General features: G+C 38.3%; 1 protein-coding gene across 4 annotated transcripts in view; it reads right to left on the bottom strand.

Annotated features, from left to right (window-relative positions):
- The window catches only part of ATP6V1H (ATPase H+ transporting V1 subunit H), a 155578-nt gene that overhangs the window by 57165 nt on the left and 78936 nt on the right, over positions 1 to 19477 (bottom strand). For all 4 annotated transcript variants that reach the window (XM_047727107.1, XM_047727110.1, XM_047727109.1 and 1 more), the window contains 2 exons: positions 17332 to 17457; positions 5082 to 5183 (listed from right to left, as the gene is read on the bottom strand). In XM_047727107.1, coding sequence (XP_047583063.1) covers positions 5082 to 5183; positions 17332 to 17457 — 228 coding nt within the window. The remainder of the gene's footprint in view (positions 1 to 5081; positions 5184 to 17331; positions 17458 to 19477) is intronic.

The following is a 19477-nucleotide window of genomic DNA, read 5'->3' as shown; positions in this document are numbered from 1 at the left end:
GCCTCTAAAACCAGATATGCAGACTTCAGTTGTGGCTGGGACACCTGAATCAGCCCTGGAGCTTGGTTCCAGTCCCTCTCAGCCATGGCCCAGGGCCTATCCTGCCCACCCAGGGATCTATCAGTGACCAGGTAGCAGTGCTTCCTGGGACCTGCAGGAGCTACACCCATCCATACACCTGGTAAGGCGATAGCTAAGGACACAACTGTGGAGACTGAAATGGATCATTCTCCCAGCACTACCCTACTAAACAAGGTACTTGAGGCAGTCCCAGCCATCTGAAGACCAGACAGGAAACACACCTACCTAAGACCCCAGTAACAAACCTGCCAACCACGGACACCCCTGCAGACTCCTATCTGTGCATAACCCACTCCAACTCAGCATGAATATACTTTCAAAGGTAATGCCACCCATTAGCCCAGGCGACAGAGAAGAGTTCATTATCTGCTGAAAATGGTCTTAAAGACTAGATGAGGTATTTACTCCTTTAAATGCACAGACATCTATGTGAGGCTACACAGCCCACAAAGAATCAGGTAAATATAACACTACCAAATGAAAATCAATAAAGCTCCAGTAACCAATCCTATAAAAATATATATCTAAAATCTGCCTAATAAAGGATCAAAATAATCCTCTTACAGAAACTTAATGACATGAAAGAGAACACAGACAACTAAACAAAATTAGAAAAACAACACATGAACAGAATGACAATAAAGAAAGAGAAATAAATAGAACCAAACAGAAATCTTGGAGCTGAAGAATACAAGGACAAAACTAAAAAATGCAACAGAGATCTTGTACACACAGACTTACAAATCTGCTGTATCTGTGCCATTTGCTTCTGATGTGCATCCGGAATAAAGTTCTGTGTAAGACCAGTAACAGCTCTATACAGAAGAATGAAACTGAACCACTCTCTTGCACCAAACACAAAGATAAACTCTAAATAGAGGAAAGACCTCAGTGAGAGACAGAAATCCATCAAAATCTTAGATGACAACACAGGCAGTAACCTCTTCAACACTGGCCACAGCAATTTCTTTCAAGACATGTCTCCAAAGGCAAGGGAAAAAAAAAGCGAAAATGAACTTCTGGGACTTCATCAAGAAAAAAAGCTTCTGAACAGCAAAGGAAACAGTCAACAAAACAAAGAAGCAACCCACGGAATGGGAGAAGATATTTGCAAATGACACTACAGATATCCAAGATCTACAAAGAACATCTCAAACTCAACACCCAAAAAACAAATAATCAAATCAAAACATGGGCAGAAGACATGAACAGACACTTCTCCAAAGAAGACAGAGAAATAGCTAGCAGACACATGAAAAAGTGCTCATCATCATTAGCCATCAAGGAAATTCAAATCAAAACCAACTGAGATACCAACTTACACCAGTTAGAATGGCAAAAATCAACAAGGCAAGAAACAACAAATGTTGGAGAAGATGTGGAGAGAGGGGAACTACTTACACTGTTGGTGGGAATCCAAGTTGGTGCAGCCACTTTGGAAAACAGTGTGGAGGTTCCTCAAGACGTTAAAAATAGAGCTACCCTATGAACCAGCAATTGCACTACTAGGTATTTACCCCAAAGATACTGAAGCAGTGATAAGATGGGGAACATGCACCGCAGTGTTCATAGCAGCAATGTCCACAACAGCCAAACTGTGGAAAGAGCTGAGATGCCCTTCAACAGATGAATAGATAAAGAAGATGTGGTCCATCTATACAACGGAATATTACTCAGCCATCAAAAAGGATGAATACCCAAACTTTGCATCAACATGGATGGGACTGGAGGAGATTATAATGAGTGAAATAAGTCAAGCAGAGAAAATCTATTATCATATGGTTTCACTTACTTGTGAAACATAAGGAATAGCATGGAGGACATTAGGAGGAAGAAGGGGAAAATGAAGCAGGGAAAAGCAGAGGGGGAGACAAACCATGAGAGACTATGGTCTCCAAGAAACAGACTGAGGGTTTGGGAGGGGAGAAGGGTAGGGGGATGGGTTAGCCTGGTGATAGGTATGAAGGAGGGCACATATTGCATCAAGCACTGGGTGTTATACACAAACAATGAATCATGGAACACTACATCAAAAACTAATGATATACTGTACAGTGACTAACATAACATTAAAAAAAAAAAACAGTAACAAAGGCTTGCTGGGTCAGAATGAAAACATCCTGCAGTTCAAACACTGAGTGATTCAGTAGCTACACTCAAGACTTTTCCATTTTTCTTAAAGTAGGTATCAATATCCTGAGTAGTTTCCCATATGACATTTGCCTAATGTTCTCTCATTTACCCTCCATAAAAGAGGCATTTTGCACATTTACCCATCATATGGAGTTCAGAGATGTTCATGCTCATTATTCCCACCCAGAAAAAGTGCAAGAGAAACTCTTCACTCCAAATGGACATGAACAACCTCTTCTCATTTCTGAGAGCAAAGGTAGGCTGTCCCTTACTAACCTCAAGCTTACTTCTCCATATAGCAATGTCAATCCTGACAACTCAGCACATGATCCATGTGATATCCCACAGCCCTGGCAAATTCTGCTCCAATGAAACTGTCATAATTTTGGAAATGGACTTTACCAAGGTCCAATACAAAGCAGCCCGAGCAGCCAAATCAGATCTAGAAAAAAACAAGTTGAAGATCAAAAATAGTATAGGTCAGAGACACTTGGAGAGAAAAGATAATTTCTCTGCATCTGGATCCAGTCAATAACATGATGTTTTATAATGCTTAAATATTTATACACTATAAGGAGAAGACGAAGTTATGAAGTAATTGTGGAACATTAAAGTATGCAATTACTTCTATGGCTCTGCCAATTTTTCCTCACATTCTAAGATGTTCTGGGCTTACTTGACACTGTTTTATAATAAATAAGATTAATACTGTCATGTCTTCCTTATAGATAGTTTTGATGAATATAAAATATCCATATTAGTAATAGTAAAAGTAGCTAGTACTTACTGAGTACTTGCTGTGTATCTCCTGGCACAACTCTGATCACTGTATTGGGTTAACTCATTTAATCCTTACATCAGCCTCATGAGAAAGGAATATGACTATCGTCCATGGGAAAGGAATATGACTATCATCCCAATTTTACTCATTAGGAAACAAACTAGCATGTGAAACAGCAACAATTCACACCAAGGCACTATGCATTTCTGCTTTTCCAAATAACAGAAAACACCCTTTTCTACCTTAAATGTTCTCTCCCTTGATATAATATTGGTACCCTGATTTCTTATTTTTCCCAGAAAAAGCCCAACTTTTTATTGTTGATATATTTAAATGATTTTAAATTATGTGGCTACCATCACCACATCTGTAAAGTCTTACCTATCTCATACCACATGGAATTCCTCTCTTCTCAATACTCTGAAATATGTAATTTTATCACTATACCTCTACTATAACTTTTCTTTACAGGTATTATATTTTCTTCAATATTGTGAATCTAAGAAGAGAATCTAAGACCCTCTCTCTCACTCTCTCTCTGCCCCTCCCCATCACGCACATGTATGCACACTCGCTCTCTCCGAAGGAAGGAAGTAAATATTTTTTTTTAAGATTTTATTTATTTATTAGACAGAGATCACAAGTAGGCAGAGAGGCAGGTAGACAGAGGGGGAGGGAAGCAGGCTCCCTACTGAGCAGAGAGCCTGATGCCGGGCTCAATTCACAGCACCCTGATATCATGACCTGAGCTGAAGGCAGAGGCTTAACCCACTGAGCCACCCAGCTGCCCCAGTAAGTAAGTAAATCTTTAAAAAAAAAAAATAGTAACAATAGGGGTGCTTGAGTGGCTCAGTCGGTTGGGCTCTGCCTTTGGCTCAGGTTGTGGTTGTGGCCTCCAGGTCCTGGGACTGGTATCAGGCTCCCTGCTCAGAAGGCTCCAGCAGGGAGCCTACTTCTTCCTCTCCCTCTCTCCCTCCCTGCTCAGCTTGTGCTTGATTTTTCTCTCTCTCTCTCAAATAAATAAAATCTTTTTAAAAAATTAAAATAATAATAATAATAATAATAATAATAATGTCTCATCATCTCTGTAACTAGCAAGACAGGAAACAACATGTGTTGGAGAGGATGTGGAGAAAGGGGAACCCTCTTACACTGTTAGTGGGAATGCAAGTTGGTGCAGCCAATTTGGAGAACAGTGTGGAGATTCCTTAAGAAATTTAAAATAGAGCTTCCCTATGACCCTGCAATTGCACTACTGGGTATTTACTCCAAAGATACAGATGTAGTGAAAAGAAGGGCCATCTGCACCCCAATGTTTATAGCAGCAATGGCCACAGTCGCCAAACTGCGGAAAGAACCAAGATGCCCTTCAATGGACGAATGGATAAGGAAGATGTGGTCCATATACACTATGGAGTATTATGCCTCCATCAGAAAGGATGAATACCCAACTTTTGTAGCAACATGGATGGTACTGGAAGAGATTATGCTGAGTGAAATAAGTCAAGCAGAGAGAGTCAATTATCATATGGTTTCACTTATAACATGGAGGACATAGGGAGATGGAGAAGAGAAAAGAGTTGAGGGTAATTGGAAGAGGAGATGAACCATGAGAGACTATGAACTCTGAAAAACAATCTGAGGGTTTTGAAGGGGGGGGGTGGGAGGTTGGGGGAGCCAGGTGGTGGGTATTATGGAGGGCACGTATTGCATGGAGCACTGGGTGTGGTGCATAAACAATGAATACTGTTATGCTGAAAAGAAATTTTTAAAAAATTAATTTAAAAAAGGGAAAAATTTAAAAAAAATAATAATGTCTCATCGTCTCTGTAACTACTAGTAGTAGTCGAAAAATAATGAGTACTCACAAAATGGCTACTAAATTAAAATCATAAAAACCAAAGAAAATCATGAATGTGAAATTTCTAATGTGATCTCTGCTAGCCACCACACAATAGTGATATAGTTGTACTGATACTTTTATACTACCCATTTTTAATTAGGTTTATTATAATTCCCCATATTAATTAGGCATCTTGATTTCACTTACTCCATTAGTTTCTCTGCTAAACTACTTTTCCCTTACCGTTTGCCTCGTGGATAATGCCGTACATATTCTCCAACATCATGAGCAGCAACAGCTAAGACTTGTGGATCATCCGACACCTCCAGAAGTTTTGTCAAAATTCTGAAATAAATTTAATCCAAAGAGAGACTGATTTCTAGTTGTTCTAGAGGCACAACAGAGCACAGTGTATTTTCAGGTATCTCCTGAAAATAGACATTTACAAAAGGATTTTCTACAGCTCTTACTATTACACATAATATATTACATATGAGTTAGCAGTTTTCAAATCTTTACACATTATTATATCAGGTTACTTTCAAATTCATAATATATACCACACACAATCCCCAAAATATCAAAAAATCCCCAATATATAACTTTCCTGCTCTCTCAAAAAAGACAACTAGAATGTGAGTTAATATTATTTTAATATACAGTTACCAGTGAATCCTTGCCAATTATATTTTGAAGATTAATCATTTGTAAGACTTTTGTTAGTATTAAGAAGTTGCTTTAAGTTGTGATCAAGATGGAACATGAGCCCTCAGCATAGACATTCCCTGTGCCCCTCTCTCCCGCCTTCTTTCTCACTCCAATCTCAGGAAGAACTTGAACCTGAACTTCACAAGTAAAACAATGCAAAACAGCAAGTGAATGTTTCTGAGAAGATGGGCACCCAAATTCATAATCCTGGTTCCCTTGCAGTCCTTTCTCCACAGCAACTGCACAGGCAGAGTGAAACTACTGCAGGAGCCTGACAGTGTTTCTAAGAACAGGAGCCAACCAGACACAGAGAAGGCTCTCTTCTGCTGGGAGCTGGAGCCTTGAGCACTGATTTCTGCTTCCTCGAGGACCTTCAGGAAAAGGGTTCATCTCACCCAGGAGATATTTCAGGGTGCATGTTTCCTCAAGAGTGAAGGGAAAGAGGGAAATGTGCTACCCAGAATCCAATCCAGTGGGAGAGAGAGTCTTCAGCATGAGTGTGAGGGAGATCACTCAAGGAACAGATCATTCCTGTGTTACTGAAACTACTCAAGGACACAGAAATCGAAAGAAAGCTCAACTCATTCCACAAACAGAACATACTGGGATAATCAATCAGAATAAGTAATTATTTTAATTGCCAGGCAGAAGACCAACGTATTAAAAAACATGCTTTCTAATATGCCAGCAACAGTCACTCCCTTAGACACAGATACATGAAAACCTAACAGAAGTAGCTAATTCAATCAGTACAATACTGAGAGAATATCTTTTCAGTTCTCAGCTCAAATATCACCTCTTGCTTAAGAATCTCTGATCCCAAGATAATACCCTCCCCCTCATCATTTTCTATCCCCATTTCTTGATTTATTTTTCTTCACAGGACTCATCACCACCAGCCATGGTATTATGTAGTTTCTTGACTATCTGTTTAGTCTCCTTCTCTACAAAATACAATGTAAGCCTAATGACAATAAGAAATTAATTTCATTTGCCATTGTGTTTGCAACACCTAGAAAAGTACTGACCATACAACAGATGCTCAATACATACTTGCTGGAAAAAATGAATATACAACATAAGTATAAAATGGTGATGCCGCCAACTGGGGAAACAATGTGACAGCTCCTAATGGAATTTAAAATGCACAGACCCTTTGATCCAGCAATTCTACTTCTAGGAATCTAACCTACAGAAATACCTTCACATTTCTACAAGGATAACTATATACACTAGCTTAAAAAATGATGAAGAGGGGCGCCTGGGTGGCTCATCTGCCTTCGGCTCAGGTCATGATCCCACATGGGCCTCTCTCCTTAGCAGGGAGCCTGCTTCCTACTCTCTCTCTGCCTGCCTCTCTGCCTACTTGTGATCTCTGTCTGTCAAATAAATAAATAAAAATAAATAAAATAAAATAAAATAAAAAATGACTAAGAGAAAAGGTTAGGGGGTAGAGTCCACATGCAAGAGTTAGGCTTTTCCCTCCATTTCTTCTTGTGTGCTGGTGGCACCTGCTTTGTCCTCTGTAAACCAACTATGTCATGTACAAAGCAGTTTCACATTCACCATTTTATCAAAATCTCTACGACTTAGGATTATTGATTCTTCCTATTTCACAGAGAGGTAACACCAGAGGCTCAGTGGAATAAAGTGGCCCAATTAAAAAGAAAATAGATTTCAAATTTTAAAAAATAATAAAACTAAGTCATTTTAACAGACCCCAAGCCATAATTAGTGAAAAACATAAGTCAAAGACTAACATATTTAGATGGAACATGTATAAATAACTCTACATAAAGATGCAGATACAGATATGTCTATGAATGAGAGAACACTGGAGAGTATATCACCTGACTCTGGTTACCACTGGGGAAGACTATGAGAGAGAACAGCCATGAAGAAACCTTTTCACTTTACTTCTGTATGCCTACAAGAGTACTTCAATGACATGGCCGAGGCTGTTCTATATAACTTAGAATTCAAAAATTCAGCACACATATTTTTCCTAAGTTACTTAATTTTACTAAGATGCTCAAGAAGTTACTATCCCTTGGAATTTCTAATTTTTTTAATTTAAATTCAATTATCCAACAGATAGTACATCATTAGTTTCAGATGTAGTGTTCAATAATTCATCAGTTGTGCATAACACCCAGTGCTCATCACATCACATGCCCTCCTTAATGCCCATCATACAAGTACCCCATCCTCCCCAACCCTCCTTCCCTCTAGCAACCCTCAGTTTGTTTCCTATAATTAAGAGTCTCTCATGGTTTTTCTCCCTCTCTGATGACTTCCCATTCAGTTTTCCCTCCCTCCCTATGATCCTCTGGGCTGTTTCTTATATTCCACATATGAGTGAAACCATATGATAATTGGTTTTCTCTCACTGACTTGTTTTGCATAATACCCTCCAGTTCCCTCCACACTGATGTAAATGGTAAGTATTCATCCTTTCTGATGGTTGAGTAATATTCCATTGTATATATATACCACATCTTCTTTATCCATTCATCTGTGGATGGGTACCACTTGGCATCAGGGAAATCAAATCAAAACCATAATGATATACTACCTCACTCAGTCAGAATGGCTAAAATTGTCAAGTCAAGAAACAACAATTGTTGGTGAGGACGTGGAGAAAGGGGAACCCTCTTACAAATGCAAGCTGGTACAGCCACTCTGGAAAATAGTATGGCAGTTCTTCAAGAAGTTAAAAATAGAGCTACCCTATGATCTAGCAATTGCACTATACTGGGTATTCACCCCAAAGTAAAATGTATTGATTCACCCCAAAGTAAAATGTATTGATCTGAAGGAGCACCTGCAGCCCAATGTCCACAATAGCCAAACTATAGAATTGCAAATTTAAAGTTCAAAATATTTAACATAAAAAAAGTTTTGAAACTATTTAATTGCCTATTTGCATACAAACTCTTCAATTACAAAATACAAACCTTATTTCTTAAGATCTGTATTAGAAAACATCTTGAATAAACAATGATATTTGCTCATATCATTTGCATTGAAACAAAAACTTAAATACTTAAAATACTTAAAGTAATAAGAATCTACTTTAATAGTTCAAAAACCTGTACAAGTCTATGAAGCTTGTGTACTTCAGTTTCTGCAGCTCATTTATTTGGTAACATCTCCTAAGAGTATGGTTCAACACTTCTTTGCCTACCTTTTTCGATCATCATCTCAGCATGTCACATATCTAACTCTATAAACAACAGGAAACACTAATAAAAAACCTAACCGTCAACCAGGGAATTCTTTAGGAAGTACTTACATGCCTTTTATCTTCCAGACTAACTGAGATATCTGCATTTCCAAATAACAGAAGAGATAAAATAAAGATTTATTATATGCATATATGTTCCAAATTCGATGTAAACATATACCTCACAACAAGAACCCTAAATGAGAAAATGAGACCCAGAGAAGTTCCACAGTCTGCCTACAGACACAACAAATGTTGAAACAGATTTGAATCACTAGCTGTTGACTCTAGTCCACGCTAAGCACAACTGCACCATGATGACAGTTCACTCAACTCAAGCACATGTAAACCCACAAAGAAAAAGCAAGACATACAGTCAATCTCCCATACAGTTACTTTAATTTCAAACTTGCTCTTTTTAAAAGGCCAACTTGCAAAGTATTCTAAAATTACATTTAATTCAAATGAAACATTTTAATAATTTCAAAAGGTTGAAGTACTTTGATGTTATTTTTATTATTTTGAATTTTTATTAAGATATCATTTTAGGAAATAAGAAAATATCAACATAAGATTCCCTAAAAGCATAACAGAATATTTGTTCTGAGTACCTTAAACCAGAAAATAGCAAATTATAGCTGAAGTCCAAAGCCAGCAGCTTCCTGTTTTTGTACATGAAGTTTCATCAGAACACAATCACACTCATTAGTTTACATACTGTCCACAATTGCCTTAGCACTTCAGTACTGATGCTCAGTAGTTGTGACAGAGAACAAATGGCTCACAGAGTCTCCACTGTTTACTTTCTGGGCCTTTACAGAAAAAGTTTGCCAATGCCTGCCTTATACAACCTGAGCCATTCTTCATATAGCAGAGACCTCTGATACTCAAAATATGGCCTGCAAAATCACAGCATTGGTATCAGCTTAGAAATGCTGAATTACAGAACAAATCCTGGATCTCCAGAGCTAGAATATGCATTTTAACAAGATCTCCATTAACATTTGAAAATTATAGTCTTAGACTCAAAAAAATGGTGAAGTAACTAAAATCAAATCTAGAAAATACGGAAATGATTTTAATGGCTATCCTTTACGACCATTCAGGCCACTGAATATGTTCATCAACAATGAAAATATTTTTGTATTATTTTGTGTAAACTGAGCATGCTTTCCATTTCTATATTCAAGTCATCAATGAAAATTTTCAAAAGAATAGGTTCAAAAAAAGAGATTCTGGGGCGCCTGGGTGGCTCAGTTGGTTAATCAACTGCCTTCGGCTTAGGTCATGATCCTGGAGTCCTGGGATCGAGTCCCACATCGGACTCCCTGCTCGGCGGGGAGTCTGCTTCTCCCGCTGATCTCTCTCTCCTCTCATGCTCTCTCTCTCTCTCAAATAAATAAATAAAATCATTTAAAAAAAAATTTAAAAAACAAAAAAAGAGATTCTGTGGTAAGCAAAGAAAGAGCTCCCTCCAACTCTTCTCTGAATATGGTTTTTTTTATTGTTGTTTTTTTACATTTAAAAATTTTTTTTATTATGTTATGTTAGTCTCCATATGGTACATCATTAGTTTTTTTTTAATTTTATATTTTTTCAGTGTTCCATAATTCATTGTTTATGCACTACACGCAGTGCTCCATGCAATACGTGCCCTCCTTAATACCCACCACCCGGCTCACCCAACTGCACACCCCCTCCTCTCTAAAACCTCAGTTTGTTTCTCAGAGTCCACAGTCTCTCATGGTCTGTCTTCCCCTCTGATTTCCCCCAACTCACTCCTCCTCTCCATCTCCCCATGTCCTCCGTGTTATTTCTTATGCTCCACAAGTTAAGTGAAACCATATGATAATTGACTCTCTCCACAAGTAAGTGAAACCATATGATAATTGACTTATTTCACTCAGCTTAATCTCTTCCAGTCCCGTCCATATTGATATAAAAGTTGGTTATTCATCCTTTCTAATGAGTGTGTAATATTCCATTGTATATACGGACCATATCTTCTTTATTTAATTTCTTTTCAGGGTAACAGAATTCATTGTTTATGTACCACACCCAGTATGCAGTATGTGCCCTACATAATATCCACCACCAAGCTCCCCCAACCTCCCACCTTCACCCCTTCAAAGCCCTCATATTGTTTTTCAGAGTCCTTAGTCTCTCATGGTTCATCTCCCCTCCAATTTCCCTCAACTCCTTTCTCCTCTCCATCTCCCCATGTCCTCTGTGTTATTTGTTATGCTCCAAAAATAAGTGAAACCATATGGTAATTGACTCTCTCTGCTTGACTTATTTCACTTAGCATAATCTCGTCCAGTACCATCCATGTTGCTACAGAAGTTGGGTATTCATCCTTTCTGATAGAGGCATAATACTCCATAGTATATATGGACCACATCTTCCTTATCCATTCATGCGTTGAAAGGCATCTTGGTTCTTTCCACAGTTTGGCGACTGTGGCCATTGCTGATATGAACATTGAGGTACAGATGGCCCTTCTTTTCACTACATCTGTATCTTTGGGGTAAATACCCAGTAGTGCAATTGCAGGGTCATAGGGAAGCTCTATTTTTAATTTCTTGAGGAATCTCCACACTGTTCCCAAATTGGCTACACCAACTTGCATTCCCACCAAAGTGTAAGAGGGTTCCCCTTTCTCCACATCCTCTCCAACACACGTTGTTTCCTGTCTTGATAATTTTGGCCGTTCTAACTGGTGTAAGGAGGTATCTCAATGTGGTTCTAATTTGAATCTCCCTGATGGCTACTGATGATGAACATTTTTTCATGTGTCTGATAGCCATTTGTGTGTCTTCATTGGAGAAGTGTCTGTTCACCTCTTCTGCCCATTTTTTGACATGACTGTCTTGTGCGTGTTTAGTTTGAGAAGTTCCTTATATATCCTGGATATCAGCTTTTTGTCTGTACTATCATTTGCAAATATCTTCTCCCATTCCATGGGTTGCCTCTTTCTTTTGTTGACTGTTTCCTTTGCTGTGCAGAAGCTTTTGATCTTGATGAAGTCCTAAAAGTTCATTTTCGCTTTTGTTTCCTTTGCCTTTGGAGACATATCTTGAAAGAAGTTGCTGTGGATGATATCAAAGAGGTTACTGCCTATGTTCTCCTCTAGGATTCTGAGTTTATCCATTTTGAGTTTATCTTTGTGTACGGTGTAAGAGAATGGTTGAGTTTCATCCTTCTACATAGCTGTCCAGTTTTCCCAGCACCAATTATTGAAGAGACAGTCTTTTTTCCCCTGTATATTTTTTCCTGTTTTGTCAAAGATTATTTGACCATAGAGTTGAGGGTCCATATCTGGGTTCTCTACTCTGTTCCACTAGTCTATGTGTCTGTTTTTATGCCAGTACCATGCTATCCTGGTGATCACAGCTTTGTAGTAAAGCTTGAAATCAGGCAATGTGATGCCGCCAGTTTTTTCTTTTTCAACATTTCCTTAGCAATTCAGGGTCTCTTCTGATTTGATACAAATTTTAGGATTATTTGCTCTAGCTCTTTGAAAAATACCGGTGGAATTTTGATCAGAATGGCATTAAAAGCACAGATTGCTCTAGGCAGTATAGACATTTTAACAATGTTTATTCTTCCGATCCAAGAGCATGGAATGGTCTTCCTTCTTTTTGTGTCTTCTTCAATTTCTTTCATGAGTGTTCTGTAGTTCCTCGAGTACAGATCCTTTACCTCTTTGGTTAGGTTTATTCCCAGGTATCTTATGGTTCTTGGTGCTATAGTAAATGGAATCGATTCTCTAATTTCCCTTTCTGTATTTTCATTGTTAGTGTATAAGAAAGCCACTGATTTCTGTACATTGACTTTGTATCCTGCCACATTACTGAATTGCTGTATGAGTTCTAGTAGTTTGGGGGTGGAGTCTTTTGGGTTTTCCATATAAAGAATCATGTCATCTGCGAAGAGAGAGAGTTTGACTTCTTCACTGCCAATTTGGATACCTTTTATTTCTCTTTGTTGTCTGATTGCTGTTCCTAGGACTTCTAATACTATATTGAACAAGAGTGGTAAGAGTGGGCATCCTTGTCATGTTCCTGATCTCAACAGAAAGGCTGTGAGCTTTTTCCCATTGAGGATGATACTTGCTGTGGGTTTTCCATAGATAGATTTCATGAAGTTCAGGAATGTTCCCTCTATCCCTATACTCTGAAGCATTTTAATCAGGAACAGATGCTGGATTTTGTCAAATGCTTTTTCTGCATCAATTGAAAGGACCATGTGGTTCTTCTCTCTTCTCTTATTGATTTGTTCTATCACATTGATTGATTTGTGAATGATGAACCATCCTTGCAACCCAGGGATGAGTCCCATCTGGTCATGGTGGATAATCTTTTTAATGTGCTGTTGGATCCTATTTGCTAGGATGTATCTTGATATCTTTGTTAATGGACTCAACTTTCCTAAGATAAAGGGGGATTAAAAACTGGTTTACCTATAGGGGTAGTATTGATTGGGGAAAGGAAATTATCTTGAAGATTAACTCTATATGAATATTTTTTTAAAAAAGAATAAACTAAAAGAAAATTTAAAAAAATTTTAAAAATAGAAAAGCAGAAGAAAAACACAGGTATATGTATCAAAAAGTTCAGGTTAGGGGCGCCTGGGTGGATCAGTGGGTTAAGCCTCTGCCTTGGGTTCAGGTCATGATCTCAGGGTCCTGGGATTGAGCCCCTCATTCGGCTCTCTGCTCGGCAGGGAGCCTGCTTCCCCCTCTCTCTCTGCGTGAATCTCTGCCTACTTGTGATCTCTCCCTCTCTGTCAAATAACAAAAAAAGTTCAGGTTAAAAAATTATGGTTAATAAAAGTTCAGGTTAAAAAATAAAATTATGGAATTTGATGTACTGGACATCTCACTGTGATGATAGGTTAAAAAGTTATATATATATATATATACATATATGTATATATATATATATAAAAATGAACCAGGGGAATGAATTAAAAATAAAAGTTGTATCTATGAAGTAGTGGTGGTTGTCCTCTTGTCTTTTTTTGGCGGGGGGGAAGGGGTTAGTTTTCTGGGGGAGGGGCCTGCTGCAAGGGTTTTCAGGCAATGTCCCTAGAGTTAAGTCCTCCTGCCCCCATCAAGGGGGTGGGCTCTGAGGAAACCGGTTTTTCAGGCTTTTGTTCTCTGGAGATTTTGTTTGTTTGTTTGTTCACTTGTTTTCTCTCCCCTTGGCAGCTTTTGATGGTTTTTGGAGGTTTAGAGGAAAGAAACTACACCCAGACCTTCCTCTCAGAGAGAAGCCTCAGTCTGTTCCCCTCTGGGTACTCCAGAGCACATAAATTCCTCCTCGGCCGCTGGCAGAACACGTTCCCAGGCGTGTTCCCAGTCACGGTCTATGGGGTCACAGGAACTCCTGCTTGTACCCAAAACCACCATAGCCTCGGCTGTCTGGGCAGCTCCAGACCACCGGAGAGGTTCTAAGCAGCGAGAGCGCACTGAGATTTTCCCGCTGGCCCAGGCTGGGAGTGTTCAGACTCCCCGGTCCAAGAGAGCACTGGCTGGCCCCTGCAGGCACCTCTCTCAGGGAGGGGTGTGGGGGGCGACTCAGACTCTGGTAGCATGGTACGTGTGGAGAGTGCAAAAGGCTGTGGTTCTGCCAGCTGGGGAGGCTCCCTGCCCTTCACAGGAGCCACCACCCAGAGGCTCTCAGGGACTAAGACCTGGTTTCTTCGCAGCACTCTCTCTGGCTCAGCACCAGCGGTGGCTGTCCTGGGTCTGGGGACTTAAACCCCTGTCCCTAACCACCCTGATTCCCACAATTTCCCCCCACAATCCTTTGCTCTTTGAGTGCTTTCAACCAGACTCCAAGTTAATGCTGGTCCCCAGTCGCAGGGCACTCTTGTATTGGGGTACTACTTTCCAATGGGTTGCTTCTGGTGGCTCCCTCCCCGTTTTGTTTATCTTCTGATATCAGTCCAATGTTCCCACTCCCCTTTACCTGCCCCCATAGAGATCCAGAAGTGTATAATTCTAATCTCAGGCTGATTTCATGGGGGATCAGAGTTCTTTGGTAGGTAATCAGCTCACTTTAGGGTCAGGTTGAAACGGCGCCTCCTCCTACTTCCCCGCCATCTTGTCTCCCCCCTCAATACAGGTGTTAAGTCAATGATAGATTCATTAATCAAGAGCCAAATCTCAATTACCACATTAACCACAGCTGAGATTCTGTCAGACACTCCAATGGGATCAAGACAGCAATACAGCTTTGGAGTTAGAAGAAATGTGAATTCTGACTCTGACATCTGGTTGAAAATGTAATCTTGGAAAGTAGGCTTGTTCAAATCCAAAACAGAATTTATATTATTATTCTGACTGATCACTCCACAAATTTGCTCTTGTTTACTTTCACAGTGTTTTTCCTCTGTTTTAAAAGCTTGTTTGCACCTTCAGATTCTGCTTTTATTTTTAACATCTTAATTTTATTTTATTTTTTTCAGTGTTCCAAGAATCATTGTTTATACACCACACCCAGTGCTCCATGAAATACATGGCCTCCTTAATACACACCACCAGGCTCACCCATCCCCCACCCTCAACCCCTCCAAAACCCTCAGTTTGTTTCTCAGAGTCCACAGTCTCTCATGCTTCCCCTCCGATTTACCCCACTTCACATTTCCTTTCCTTCTCCTAATGTCCTCCATGTTATTCCTTATGCTCCATAAGTAAGTGAAACCATATGAAATTACCATCTGCATGGTTTCTTACATTTCAGAGTATTTCCTTATTTAAAATACGTACTTATTTCAAAATTTTAACATGGAAGACTACAAAGTACTTTCTGTATACTATCATACTAAAATTGATGGAGAAAAAATGAACTTACACTGTATACTTGTAAGTTTGAAATTACCTGATAAAAGAGGTCAAAGTCTCAGGTAAGTACAGTTCTCCACAGATAAAAAGAAGGCTAGTATTCACTGGGTTTTGTGGGTTTTTTTTTTTTTAACAACAGAATGAAGATTTCTTCTATATCTATTTTATCAGCTAGTTTGAAGAGCGGCACTAGCATGCCTCTCCTTGCTAATCATTTCCATACAGACAACTTATAAGAACAGAAGCTGAGGGGGTGCTGGGTGGCTCAGTCAGTTAAGTGTCTGACTCCTGATTTCAGCTCAGGTCATGATCTCAGGGTCATGTTAAGCCCCATATCAGGAGTCTGCTTGTCCCTCCTCCGCCCCCTCACACGCTCCCAACTCACACAAATATATACACTCATGCTCTCTTTCTTTAAAATAAATAAATTTTTAAAATCTTTAAAAGAAAAAAAGAATGGAAACTAAGAACAAACAGTGACTTCAAATTTCTCTAAAACTGAAGTTCGACATGTCATTGTTTCTGGTTATTTAGAAAAACCACAAAGGCTGGTAAGAAGGTAAAGAGTAATATAAAGGAACCACAAAATTTAAAACCTAATGACAGAAAACAGAACATGCAAAAGGCTCTTTAAGTGTATCATAATAAAAATACACGTAATGCTTTAGTAATAATTTATAAAACAGTTCCCCTCCATTATATTCAAGTTCTCCAAAAACTAGATTTAAAAGCATTATTCAAGCTCATTTTGCTACTTTTAAAAACTCAAAGGAGCACAACAATGCTGAAAAGATAATCCACTTCTTCCCCCATCCATTCTCCATCAGTCGCCAACGTCTATCACTCACTCACTCTGGTTTGCCAAATGTTTAAATAAGCATAATGTATCCTTTTTGGTAATACAGGGAAAATAAGTATAAACAATAAGGATAAATCTGTGTAAGGTCTACATAAAACTGCCCACTGGACACTTATATATATTTCGTCTCCTCCTTCTAGATATCTCATTAAAATGACAATAAAAGAGTTTTTTTCTTTTTTTTTCTTCAAGTTTTTATTTCAATTCCGGAGGAGAGTATGCCTTCTTGAAAGGCCCTAGAGGGCCCTTTTCGGCTCAGGGTTATGTGTCTTACTCTTGGTTTTGGCTCAGGGTCTTGAGGGTCTCCATCTCAGGGTCTTGAGATGGAGCCCGGCTTCGGGCTCCAAGCTCAGAGTGGAGTGGGCTTGAGATTCTTTCTCCCCTCTCTCCCTCCTCCTCTGAGCACCCCCACCCTGCTCGCAGGAACACTGTCTCTCTCACTCTCTCTTTCAAATAAATAAAATCTTTTAAAAAGGGTGTTTTTTAAAAAGATTTTTATTTATTTGAGAGAGAAAGTGCCCACAGAGAGAAAGAATGAACAGGGGAGAGGGACAATCAGGCTCCCCGCTGAGCAGTGTTCATGACCTGAGCTGAAGACAGATGCTTAACTGACTGAGCCACCTAGGTGCCCCTAAAAAAATTTTTTAGATGCTTGAACAGTCGATTCTGGAAAAACATATATCCAAATGACCAATAAGAATATGACAATGTATCCAACCACATAAGGAAACAAGAAAATACAAATTAAAATCATGAAATGGCTAAAAATTTTTAAAGACTAACAAAAACATGTTGGCAAGGATGTGGTACAACAGGTATTAACAGTGTAAACTGGAATTTAATGACTTACTTTAAGAGCTCATAATTCTTCTCATTCAACCTCACAGCATTTTCTCTCCAAAATTTCTCAGATTTGTGCACAGGACTCCACTCCAATCTTCCAGATTTAAGTTCTGAACTGTATTCATCAAATGAGCTAAAAAAATTTTTAAAGAATTCAAAGTTTAGGAGAACCTAAGAGTTACTCGAAACTTAAGCAAAATAAAACATTTTTACCATGTCAACTATACCTTAGTAGTAAAAAAAAAAATCTTCACTTATGATTTAACTGCAAAGACTGACAAACCTTTGTACATTAACAAACTACCACTAAACAGTTTCAACAGCTTGAATAATCTTTAATAAATCATGTGAAATTTATTCAAGGTCCTAATGTCCAATATTCCTGTCAATTTGAATGCTCATCATGAGATATTAAAAGGAGCACCTGCTTTCAAATCTTCATCCTAATAAATAAATGAATACCAGCAAAGTATCTGATAATCTAGCAGTTTCCACCATGCCACTTAAAATACTGCATCTGCCGCCCACTAGATACATTAATGTAAATTTATATAAAAGTATGTTACCTAAATATAAAATAAAATAGCATTTTCTAATACTACAAATGTCAAAAACCATACACCACACTATACAAATAAAAATACACATATGAATATAATATTGAATAATGTGATTACATACACTGCAGAGGTAATTCACTAAATTAACACATTACAGATTAATTAAAAACAAAAAACCCTGTGCATATAGCAAACTGCAATGCAATTTAATTCAAAAATCATTCACTATGGGGGCGCCTGGGTGGCTCAGTGGGTTAAGCCGCTGCCTTCGGCTCAGGTCATGATCTCAGGGTCCTGGGATCGAGCCCCGCATCGGGCTCTCTGCTTGGCAGGGGGCCTGCTTCCTCCTCTCTCTCTGCCTGCCTCTCTGCCTGCTTGTGATCTCTCTCTGTCAAATAAATAAATAAAATCTTTAAAAAAAAAAATCATTCACTATGTATCAAGTAACTTAACTATTCAAAATTTTATAATATAAAACATGTTTAATGTTGTTAGCCAGTGGACAGTGACAGGACAAGCTTGAATATCCCTTCAAGTGAAAAACTTAAAAAAGAATTAGCCATTTCAATACTGATTGGCAATTCGTAATAACCAGGATTTTACTGGTCAAGTTGAACAGAGTGTCTTGTTGAATAAAATAGTAATTCATTTTAATGTAAAGCCAGTCTGTGTAAGAAGTAAGCTAATATCATTTAATATTAATATCCTAAACCTGTAACAGGAAAACAGAGGCAAAGCTCTTTTACCTGCTCCCATCACCCTACTGGCATTAATGTAAATACCAGTATTTTTCAAATTACCAAATTCAACATGAAAAAATCAGTAAGTATTAAAAATTGGTAAAAAAAAAAAAATTGGCTAACATGGATTAAATAACTTAGAAAGCTAAGTATCACTAATATTATTTTTTTAAAGAGATCTTAAATCATTATTACAGGAGAACTGATAATAAATTTTTTAAATGAACTTATAAAACATAATTTATAAAAATTGCAAGTCTACTGCTGGCCGGGCTACTTTATTACAATCAATTTATTCATATTTAAAATTATATTTAAAATTAAAATTATATATATTTAAAATTATATATTTAAAATTAAAATCATTCACTTCTCTCCACAAAACTCCATTACAAATCACTGATGTGAGTGATACGCCCCTCTCCATAAAAGCATTTGGGCCTTGGGATTACGAACTGCATTGAATTATCTCATAAATTTACATTTCTGGAACACATACTATCTGAAGGCTATATATACACTTGCTAGACACTTGAAAACTCACAACAAATCCTACAAGGTTAGAATTTTCATTGCTATTTTACCAAAAGGAAAACTGACACTTTAAAAAGTCAAGAAGCTTGTGAAGGCTACACAGGAAGAAAGTAGCCAAACAATTCAAACTTGGCTCAGCCTAGCTCCCAAACCTAAACCAACTACAAAGCAAGATCTACTTCTAGACAGTAATTCTCTTCTAAAGATTATCAATAGTTTAAAAACAACAAATACATAGATTTAGGGGAAAGACCACCAATACATTATGAAATAAAAAGGAACAAGGTCCAGAAGAGTATACAGAACCCCATTTGTATGT

Source organism: Lutra lutra, chromosome 4, assembly GCF_902655055.1.
Source record: "Lutra lutra chromosome 4, mLutLut1.2, whole genome shotgun sequence".
Classification (NCBI taxonomy): domain Eukaryota; kingdom Metazoa; phylum Chordata; class Mammalia; order Carnivora; family Mustelidae; genus Lutra; species Lutra lutra.
This window is presented reverse-complemented; position numbering and strand designations above follow the sequence as displayed.